The sequence below is a fragment of the Fundulus heteroclitus genome, chromosome 19 (assembly GCF_011125445.2).
Source record: "Fundulus heteroclitus isolate FHET01 chromosome 19, MU-UCD_Fhet_4.1, whole genome shotgun sequence".
NCBI classification, from domain to species: Eukaryota; Metazoa; Chordata; class Actinopteri; order Cyprinodontiformes; family Fundulidae; genus Fundulus; species Fundulus heteroclitus.
In genome coordinates this window covers 22,453,560-22,465,042 of record NC_046379.1, presented here as the reverse complement: position 1 = coordinate 22,465,042, position 11,483 = coordinate 22,453,560, and the positions used below count along the sequence as shown (strand labels likewise).

General features: G+C 41.8%; 1 protein-coding gene across 2 annotated transcripts in view; it reads right to left on the bottom strand.

The window, feature by feature from the left end:
* Positions 1 to 1,543: 1,543 nt before the first annotated feature.
* mta1 (metastasis associated 1) overlaps positions 1,544 to 11,483 on the bottom strand; it is a 54,056-nt gene continuing 44,116 nt past the window's right edge. For both annotated transcript variants that reach the window (XM_012871582.3, XM_036150600.1), the window contains 9 exons: positions 11,390 to 11,464; positions 11,216 to 11,274; positions 9,026 to 9,180; positions 8,708 to 8,859; positions 8,287 to 8,476; positions 8,099 to 8,188; positions 7,112 to 7,267; positions 3,105 to 3,254; positions 1,544 to 2,427 (listed from right to left, as the gene is read on the bottom strand). In XM_012871582.3, the coding sequence (XP_012727036.2) occupies positions 3,145 to 3,254; positions 7,112 to 7,267; positions 8,099 to 8,188; positions 8,287 to 8,476; positions 8,708 to 8,859; positions 9,026 to 9,180; positions 11,216 to 11,274; positions 11,390 to 11,464 (987 nt within the window). In that variant the 3' untranslated portion in view covers positions 1,544 to 2,427; positions 3,105 to 3,144. The remainder of the gene's footprint in view (positions 2,428 to 3,104; positions 3,255 to 7,111; positions 7,268 to 8,098; positions 8,189 to 8,286; positions 8,477 to 8,707; positions 8,860 to 9,025; positions 9,181 to 11,215; positions 11,275 to 11,389; positions 11,465 to 11,483) is intronic.

The window sequence follows — 11,483 nt, the reverse complement described above, 5'->3', positions numbered from 1 at the left end:
ATGTTGTAGTTCAGGCTGCAGCTAATCTACACTTTGTGTTATTACTCAATTAGTGAATTACAATGGACAAGATATTTATGTTATCCTCCCTCCTAAAATGATTCAGATGCAATTTAAAATATGCCAAGTATAACCCACAAGTGGATATTATTTGAACAGAGTTGACTGCATTCATTCTTTTATTCATATATTTGTTGAGACTTTGGAAAACAAGTATTTGATTTGTGGCTTTTGGAAAGACTGCAAATTTTGGCGTTAATCTAGAAGAATTATTTCTATATTAATGTCATGTTTGGGCTTGATTGTGCAAATAAAAAAAATTACCATGTATGTGTTTATTCTATGTGGAAAATATTTTATTCAGAAATGTAAATTCCTTAAACTTAGTTCAATTACCTTTATGTTCCCAATGTGAATGTTTGGTTTATTGCAAAATGAACCTTGATTATCGTTTTTAGTCTCGACCATCCTGTATTTTTAGCACGATTGTTCAGGTGATTTATCTGATCTGCGTTCATGTTCACAGTGTAGCACTACAAGTTGTTTTTCTTACACAGTTCTGTCCCTGACTCTTCATCGGTTGTCTGTAAAATGCATTTGCAGTTGGGTTGTTGGTCTGTTTACGTGACCCGACTGCATCCAGATCTGCCTTTAAAAAAACATTAAACCCGTTTGACAGTGACTGAGGTTGGGTCGGTTCCCTTCTCAAACTCGCAGACTCCGGTTTTCGCTTCCTGTCACTGCTAACAGATTTTTGTGCTGACTCGCCGCACCGCATGGCCTCAAATACAGCATAGTTGCCCCCAACAAAGTCCAGCTGGTAATAGGGGGTAAAATCGGGCAAAATGGAAAATGTGAGCAGCAACAACACACGTGTCCCATCAACCATCTTTTTTGGACTCATTTTAAGTTCATAGCGAGGTGGACTAGGAATATCTAGTGATTTGTTAAGAAGCAGACTTGAAGACACTCATTTATTGAATGTGGCTCAAAAAGCAAAGATATTTAAAAAACATTGACCCAAAAAGTTTAGGACATTGTATGGCCTTTTTTTTTTTTTTTTTTTTTTTTTTTTTTTAATAATGCAAGGATGAATGGACTGAATTTTACCGTTTTTCTACCAACCAACCAAAGCACTTTATGCTAGAGCTACATTCATCCAATCGCTCTCAGTAACGTGTGCACATTTGACAGGAATTAGCTGGAATGGAACCCACAACTTTCCCTTTGCAAGATGACTTCATTTCCCAGAGTCCCGTTTATGTTTATGACCATTCTTCTAAAATCTGAACACTACGTTTTTGTCAAATATTGTGTTTAGTTTACTGTGGAACAGGTCAAACTGACAGATTTCATAATGTCTGTGTTTTTAAATTGGGGAACAAAATTATTTTTTGTGGCCAGTCTGTATTTTAGACTTGACGGTTTGGGTTAGCACTTCCTGTAAACATGTATTCTGGGTGGATGGTGGAGTCCCATCTTTGTGGAAAAAAAGCCGACGTTGCTCGTGATGTCTTCGAAAATAAACACACTGACAAAAGACTGGACATGAAAGCAGGCTGCATTCCTGCTTTTTAGTTCATTTCAGATGTTTGCTTACAAAACAAAGAACGTCTCGAGCTTTCAATCTGCTCCAATACTGACAACATATAAAGCCATTAGGAATGAAGAGTTGCTGTAAATTTGCATATACCCTGCTTGCATACCGGTGTGGAGTAGGGGGAAAAAACACGCCGACGGCGGCCTGAAACGGCAGCGTTCGATGCATGTCTTAACACCTCACCTCTGTGGACGGACACCAAAACAAGAGGGGAAAACCGGTTATCGTTTCTAATTACGTTATCGAAGCGAAGAGATGCATTAATTGCTGAAAAAGGTAGGAAAAAAAAAAAAAACACCAAGTCTTTCTGGATAAGTAAAACCTCGTCCGGCTGAAGAGCGGCGCCGGCTCCCACGACAGAAGGACATTCAGGTAAAGCATTCAAACTAAGTGAAACAGGAGTGTTCTGACTTGATTTGATAAAAAAAAAAAAAAGAAAAAGAAACAAAAACCAAAAATCAGCAAAACAGAAGAAGCAAGTGGCTTATGTTACGTTCCTTTCACCCTTCTCCACAGGGGTTCCTCAAGCACTTTTCATGAAAGCCTCCATCCTTTGATCGACAAACAAACTGAGTTATAGTTGGTAAAAAAAACAAAAAAAAAAAAACAATAATTACAAAGACAGTAATAACAAGTAATGTAAGTAATAAACACAGTCCTGTACAGTCAGGCTTCATCTTCAGATAGAGACCTCTGCCCATCCACTGGTCTCCAGCAGCAAGAGACACAAACTGACTGATGAAAAGTGACCGATGCTGCCGTCTCCTCTCAGCTGCCCGCATGTATGGTTTGTTAGGAAAAGCCTTTTCCATTTCATTTCTCCCCCGCTGAGAACAGAAGAGCAGACAAAAGGTTATTAAGCTGTTGGCAAACCCTTTGAAAGGAAATGTCTTGCCACTAGAGGGCAGCAGAACCAGCCTGTAACCCAAGCAGCATGGAAAAGACTTCCAGCTGTGTATGATTATAAATATCCCGGTGTGATAGTTGATCCATCTTTTTACTTTTTAATCCCAGGTTGAATAAGTTTTCAACAGAAACAAATTAAAGTTAATAAAGGGTTACAGTTAGCAGGGACAGTAAAACGCAACACATGCTGTCAAGTCAGTTGTTTTCCCAAAAGAAACAATGTGCCGTTTCTGTATTAAACTATTTTTTTTAAACAGTGTTATGAAAGATTCATATTCTCTGAGAAATGCCAAGGCTTTGCATTTTCGTCAGCTTGAAGTCAGTCATAAAATTAGCTAATAACTAAAAAAGAAAAACTCTTCAAACTCCATGTGTAATGTATGTGTGCCTCATGTCCATTATTTTGTTTCTGTGCCAACAATGCCCAAATAAACCTTTTAAAGATGATTTTTGCTCGTATTGGTGTTCATCTTCATTGGAATTTTTGCTTCTTAACCCAACATTTTTTTTAAAACACCATCAACTAGACCACCTAATAAATAAATCATCCAAAGCCCTGGTGTTCAGAGCAATCCAGCAGCGGAGCCCAGAGTCTCACCTCAGTGGTGTTTGCAGTAGAGATGCTTCCCACGGAGAGTTCAGTCCAGTTCATGTATCTCGTCCTGCAGGGGCGCTGAAGGCCGTCCCGCGTCACTAACACGTTTGGCCATAATGTCCCACTGTGGAGTGAAGGCTTTGGATTTGGTACCTGCGAATGAAGCGGAGCAGGAGAAATGATGCGGCAGCTATCCAACACCAAGACCCGTTCGTTGCGGTACTTCAGAGAGCGCGTGAGCAGCCAGGCTTCCACTGTTTTACACACTGAGCTGCCTGATTTTAGCACGGGGCTGTATCATCTACCGCAGGAGGTTACACCTGTTCCTCCCTCTGCCAATGCTGCAGCCGCCTGCGACGCCATCCACGCCGTCACCGGCAGCCTGCAAACATCTTCAGGCCCCTTTCCTGATCCCTGGGGATTATAATCATGTCTCCCTATCCTCCGCTTCCCCCACCTATACCCAGTGTCTTACCTGCTGCACCACAGACAATTAAGCGCTGTCGTTACTGTACGTCAACACCATGGAGGCACGCACCTCATCACCAACCCAGATTGATAGATTTCGGCAGCCCCAGGCCAGCCATACCGATAAGCATTCAGGGAACTGACACTGAGATATACACTCCCAACAAACATGTTTGTTTACATCCTTCCTATTTTTGCAGTGTCTTCATTTCTTTTTAGTTTGGTCTCTTTTTATGGACAAATATTCTGTCCATTTTTCAAGTCGCCCTCCTCAGCCACACGTCTTTAATCTGAGTAGGCCAGTTTTAATAACTATACAGTATTTTTTCTTATGTTGTAAATTTGCCCCTACTGCACAGTCTCTTATTATCGTGTTTTCCCCTTATAGTTCTTACCTTAGTCTGTATCTGCATGCTTTCATTTCCCTTTCACTTGCTGCTAGTAAACCTGATTTTCCCCACGGTGGGACATTAAAGGATCTTTCTATATCTGCAGTGAAAAAAAAAGCAAGCTTTGCTTTGCTTCCTGTTGGCTCAAAAAGAACTAATTTGTCAGCATCAGAGCAGTAAAAAGCAAATTACTATACACTATAAAGTCTTGTCATTTGACTATATTGTGCATCTTTCTCCAGAGAAGAGGTTGTCAGGCTGCTAGTTATTCAACTTTCCCACTAGCTGTCTGGTATCCACTGCAAGTCCGCTAAGTAAACGGTAAATGGTAAATGGACTGAACTTATATAGCGCTTTTCCAGTCATGCTGACCACCCAGAGTGCTGTACACTAGAGCCACATTCACCCAATTACTCTCACTAACGTGCACACATTCATACACCGACGACACACGACTACTCAACACATCAAACCACAGTCGCCTGTTAAGGAATCTTTCTAAAACTAAATAGCAAATACCAACTTGCTAAAAATTACTATGCTTTGAGGTATGAAACATACGTTGCACCAATTCATTCTTATAACAAACAGAGCAAGAATTAAATCCTTGGTAGCAAATTCTACACTTTTATAGGTACTGACTGAATCCCATCAGTACTACACCGATTCACGTAAAATTAAACGCTACCATGTTTCGCTACCTAAACGCATCGGAGAGGAAGAGTGGGCGATTTTCCATGCCGGACATGAACACATTATCATACGCACAGGAGCGTGATGGCGTTAGTAGCCGCTGGTCCAGTCAACAAAGCATGGCTTATAGAAAGCGGTTGAAAGCAAAATGAGCTGCAGATTACGTTGGCAGCAATATTTGTAACGCGAGATACAATGCCAGCGACGGGAATACTTCTAATCTGAGGAAGCACCTGGTCACTGCTGCCAGTTTAGTGAATTTTCAGACCCCTGTGGCAATCTTTTTTTTTTTTTTTTAAAAAGCAACTAGTGACAAATCTAGTGATTTTTTTTCTCTGTTATTGGTAACTTCCCATGAAAGCATCAATCATTCTGCAGTTATTGTCTTGTGGGAGCAGCGAGTTCTGCTGTGAGCCCCTTCAGGCACCGTCTGTCTCACGGCAGCTGCAGCCTCGTCCTGATCCCACCTGCAGTCAGAGCAGAGAGGAGATCCACTCCTTCTCCACATTGCAAATGTATCCCACCCTGGATTACAAAGTGGGACAAATAATGTAGTTTTTTTCCCCTCTGAAAAACTGCTGCACTAAAATAATTCCCTGAATTTGATTCACACACACAGCTTGGATCTTGCATTCACCTCGTTCACTCTGTGCCTCTGATAACTGTCCACTTGGTAAAAATGTGTTTTATGTGGTGTGGATTCAAGCAATGTAATAAAATTCACAAGTTATTTAATAAGGTTAATTTGTGTATCCAAACAACTTTATATATTGAGATATAAATATGTTATACGAAAACAATTTAGATTATATTATTATACTAACATTTATTACCACATAAATAAACACAAAAGTATCAAAAATAGGTACCATTGAGTACTGATACCAATGTCCAGGTACAAGTATCGGTATTTTTTTCAAATGTGAAAGGTACCATCCATAAACATTAGACCACAAAAAGTTTTTAATTTGTTTGCTTTATTTGGTCTACGTCAAACAAGATCAATGCAACAAGGAGTGGTGAATTTCCCTGCATTGGTGTATTTTTTTATGTCTTTGAACTACAACACAGCTTTAAATATGTTTATATATGGAGCATTTAAATAAGTCGACAAAGATTATATTGATTTAAACATTAAGTAGGGTTGGTTTTTTTTTAAGAATTGCTGGACTAGGACTGGTGCAGAGGACACAAACAAAGTGAACAACATCAAGGATGAAATCTGAGAGAAGTCCATTTGATCGTGTTTCTTGACCCACTAGGTTCTATCCTCTACCGGGTCCTGAGGAAAACATTACTTTCAAACTAAGGAGGACGACCCAGGCTCTGAGCAGTGACTCTCTAGTGATTTGATGCAATATTTACTGCAGATACTTTTAGCTGCACGTCTAACAATGTAAAGCTGAAATAATTATGAACATGATCCAGCAGAAAAAAATACTTCATGAATAACTTGCCGTTGGCATTTTGCTTACCTTATAAATAATAACCCAAACTTGTGCTGAAGTTGATCCGACTGCAGCCTGATTAGCATTTAGTTTGATGCTTACACACAGACCTGGCTGACTTGCCAGAACCAAATCCCCCCCCCCCCAGAACACCCCAACCCAGCATGGGTCTGAGGAGGGCTTGCAGTCCGGTGGAAACGTCTCCCTCAGGATACCCTCAAAGAGCCTTCGTTACCACGTTGCCATGACAACACAGAGCATGGCCTCTAGCTAAAACAGCACCGCTGATCAGATCCTGACCAAATCCATCTCTTCTCCCCAGCATTCTCCTACTCTGTTGATCCGTCAGTTTCATATGACCCCCCCCCCCCGACTCCTTGCACAACACAAGCCTCAAGCCAAATAACCAAGAGCTCCTTGCAAATTCTCCACTCATAAATCCAAAGGGGCGGGGGGCTGAGATGTGCATTCATATATAGGGGATCTCGGTACACAATCCCTTGAAAAAGCATTCATACCCCTTGAACTTTTTCCGGCTGCATTATATTAGGATTTTATGCAATACATAACACAAAGTAGTTCATGATTGTGAAGTTTAAGGAAAGCTTTTTTTTTTTTAAATGTCACTGTAATACACTAATAAAATCTAGTTTAGCTTCAGAAGTTTTATTTTTTGTACATACCTGAGTTTTTTTTTTTTTTTAAATTGCCTGCGTGTAATTTAAGCGCTGCATAAATCTAGCTGATCTGAAAAAAAAACCTCAGAGATTTGCTAGAGAACCCACGGTATCATGAAGACCAAGGAGCGCAGCAGACAGGTCAGGGATGAAGGTGTGGAGAAGTTTAAACGAGGACAAGACGTAGTCAAGCTGTTGATACGTACCTAATGGCCGATAAACTTAAAGTCTCACGGTTAGCAGAGAGATTTAAATGAGTAAAAATAGAGACCGCTGCTGTCAAAAGGTCTCATTATGGACGTAGGAGGATGTGCAGTGAAAGCTCAGAAACTCACCATCCAGGCCGTTGTGCTGCTCGTAGCTGCGCTTGCCCAGGATGGTAGGCGAGCCGTTGTTGAGGATGGGAGAGGACTTTATGGGCGTCAAGCATCCTGTTGAGATCGAGCTTCCACGAGGCGGCGGGTTGGGCTTGGATGGACGGGGATGTGCTTCTGCACGCATTTAGCAGAAAGCCGGTCAGGCAGAGAGGAGGAGCAAGATGGAAAAAATAGATACTTTAAAAAAATACTTTCAGATGGACAAACATCTGAACCCTTTTCTTATAGCTGGGTTCCTGCTGGGTCTGGACATCGATATAAGTCTATCGATCGATATATATTGTTATTGAATTATCGCCGAGTCCTAATTCCTACACATTCCGAGGGGGAAAATCCCACACTTCTCCACACTTTAATTTTCAGAGTTTCTGGACCTTTATCTCAATTCCAAAAATATAAAATACTGAATTTTTCTAAAAATGAATGGCAGACATTTCCACAGTGACCAGACTTGGAACATGGAAACCCCCACAGACAAAAAAGGAAGGAAAGGAAAATACAAAGGGCAAAAGGACACAAATAAGCGAGTGAAGAAGGAGGAAGATGAGCGAGAAAGGATACAAGGAACAAAAGGGTGAATGACAAAAGGATGAAGAAAGCAAGCAGAGAGGAAAGAAAGTGAGGAAGGATTGACTCATTGAAGGATAGAAAGAAGGAAAGAAGGAAGGATGGAAGGATACAGGGAGAGCATAAAAAAGGAAACATGAAGCAGGGAAGGAAAGAAGAAAGAAAAGACAAGTAAAGACAAAAGAGAAAAAAGGCCAAAAGGAAGATATTTATACAATAGGACAAGGAATAAAGCAATTTTTTTCACATATTTTTTCCTAGAAAATATTGAAATAAACTTCAGACTTTCCCAGACCGCGTTATGTTTTTAAGAACAAGAACTATATCACACACAACAGATCAGTGAAAACACGGCAAGCTGGCCAAGAGGCCTCTTACCCAAGTACCGAACCACAGACTCCAGAGGTTTACGCTCCACTGGCTTCAACTGTGACGGCTTTTTCGGCCGATCAGGTAACCTCAGAGCACCTGCAGACGGCCGCGGAAACAACAGCGGCTCTTAACAGCGCATCGTTTGAATGTGACCAAAGCTTTTTAGCGCCGGGAGCGCCGAGCTTCCTACATACACTCTGCTTTGATGGCTGCCGTGTTGACTGGGAGGTAGGGGTGGCGGGCCAGGTATCGCGGTCGGATGATGTCCTCGCAGAGGCGCCGCGCCAGCCGCGTCTGGCCGGTGGTCTGCAGGAAAAACGCCTGTCGGGTCTTGACGGCGAACTTGGGGCTGCCGCTGTGCCGCAGAGGAAGGCTGTGTGGGCTCTGAAACCACAAACGGCAGCTCGGTTAATGAAGACTGCAGGCGATGGGGCATGCCTGGCCGGGACTGCTCTCTGCTGTGTTTTGGCAGAACCTATGCACAAATGTTCTGCATGTGCACAGGTTTAAATCAGTGTCCATGGAAAATAAAAAAGCAAGAATTGGTTACCAATAATTGTTATAGGTTGGACAAATCAAAGTAATGTAATTGTCCAGGAAGGCGGCCGTTCTTACCAGGGTGCTGCGGTTGGGCCCCGGCCTCTCGCCGTCCAGTCTTGTGGGCATCTTCAAGCCTCCGTACTTCTTCCAGTAGGTCCAGCATGAGGCACACAGACGACACTGCATGTTCGGAGGTCCCCACGAGTACCACTGGTAGGAGCTGCTGGCTACACCCAGAAATGCACCAAAGCAAACAGAGACATCAGCAAGCCAGAACCATTTCACTTTCACTGTCAGGGCTAAAAAAAAGGGCCACCTATTAATAGCTGGAGGCGTAAAGACAAACATCTTCACCGTTTCATTAGACTCAGATCCTAGCAGTGAAAGACTTACTGTAGCAGCTTTCACAGGCCCTGCCCAGACCCGGGGTCTGGACCGAGCCTGGTGGTCCCGGTGGCCCCGGCGGTACCGGGACGTTTGAGCCGGCGGCTCCGTTTAGAAGAGCCGGCTTTACGCTGTTACTCAGCTGGTTGGGGTTGGGCTTGTTGCTGGAAGTTCAGGCAAACGGAGACGGAGTCAGACGTGCAAATAAAAAAGCCCGGCTCAGAACCCAGACAGAACATGCACGCGGTCACAGGCAACTTAACCTTCCTCTATTTAGCGAAGTAAGAAATAAAAAGAGGATGCAACAACCAAAAAACTGCCACATTTGAACTCTTTAATTATGGGAAGAAATGACTTCCTGTCTAAGTGTTCGCTTACAGATCCGTTTTTACTGCCCGGACCCAGAAAAGTCAAAACACCAGACACGAGTTTGCGGGAGCATTTCTGTTAAGTTATTTTTTTGTTGTTTTGGGTGTTCTGGCACACGTCAATTACAAAATTCCTTTGATTATGCAGCGTCCCAACATTTAAATTTGCAGCTTTCATTTCCTACAAGGATCTTTGTTTGATGGCAGAAACTGGACAGCTGTCAGATATCATCCAACAGCATCCCAAAGGTCTGAACTGGAGTTTGGTTATTCTGTGTGGATGTTACGCCGTCTGACCATGCTATGAACCCTCGCTTTAGAATTTAAACCCAACATTTTCAAATAAAATGATCTAGAAAATTCAGAAATTAAATAAACAAAAGACTTCTTGTGAGCTAGATTGAATGACCTTCTGCTAAATTACTTAATTTAACTTTAAAGAGAGTTCTACTGATTTTATTTTAATTGCAATAATTAAACCTACCATAAGCCCCAGCATATAATAGTTATATTCTCTTATCAACAAATTATTTTACCAGAGCTGTGTACCCCGGCAGCTCCTCCAGAGATAACATAGGGGCCTAGGTGGCATCTCTGATTAATGCACTCCTTCTATGGCCCTTCTGTTTAGCTTAACCACATTGTCACGTGTGCAACATATAATGTTTTCTGCAGGCTCTGGTTCATTGAAATCCAAGGCTTATGGAGAGCAGATGGGGTTTTGTGATGATGGGGGGGGGGGGGAAAGGAGAAGGCTGAGGATAAAACAGTAATTTTGGGGCTTTTTACACAGTTTCAAGCATCTGTAGTTTTCAGTTGTGCCATATTCTTACATTTACAGATTGGTAATTAAATAGTGCTTCAAAAGTTGAAATGTTAGATTTTTGGGAAATTTCTGTGATGATAAAATTTATGATTAGATTAAAAATCACTATTTATGACTTCTTTGCAGTCTTTTTTTAACGTACCTGTATGGCTGTGGCCGCTTAAGGCAGCCATCATTGCGGCACAAACACGATTGCTGCTCTTAGAAATAAAAACATACCCATTTTTTTAAAAAGGCTTCTTTGTGACACCAGTTACATAAATGAGTGGTTTTTAATCGCTAAACTGCACACAATAACTGCATTTACTGATGCTCTCGTGGAAGCATGAGCAAATGTATAGAAAACAGTAAAAAATCTAATCCTGACAATACAGTCAGCTTTTGGGGAAAAATCATTACCTGGAACTTATCGTTGTCACGATAAATCTAAATTGTCATCATGATAAGAATTTTTTCTCAATTAAGATTGACGGTACGATAAATGCCCGTACCTGGCTTGGTATATTGGTTTCCTATCCTACGCCTACTTTAAAAATTGTCTTCACAACTTTATTCCTGACCGTTCCACTGCGTTCCCGGGTCTCCATGATGCTGAATGTTGTCCAATATTCTCTCTGAGGCCTCTACAGAACATCTGGATTGATACGGTTACCTGTTAGTTAACTTCTCAGGATTTTTTTGTAGGGGTATCAGAGTAAAGAGGGCCACATTTTTTACTTATTGTTTTTTTTTCTTTTTTTTGCGCCAAACAAATTTGAAACCCAGGTAATATTTCCCTACCACCTCACAATTGTGACATATTTTGTGTTGGTCCAGCACATAAAATCCAAATAAAATATATTTAGGCTTTTGTTTGCAGCTTCACAAAGCTTGAAGGTGAGAAGGTGCTGATTTGAGTTTTCAAACTTCAGCTATTTTCAGCTGCCAATCTCTGTCGCTGCATTGCCTTCTTGATGCGAAGCGAAGCGAACACACAGACAAAATACGTGCAGACAAAGCACTCACTAGTTGGGGATGTAGACCTGTTTGAGTTTGCTCTCTGCCTCGGCTGCTTTTAACCGTTTCTGGAGCAGGAACAGGGTGAGGAGGAGAGACAACGCAGAGAAAACAACGGGATTACATGAATGCAGCTCCTCAGCGTCACGCAGCCAAACACTACAGACCTTAGGGTGATCGTACCTGCTGGACGTATCGATCTGTGGTCTTCCACATGTAGTAATACTCAATTATACTTGTCAGCGACTTCCAGGGCAGCTGAAAAAAAAAAAAAAAA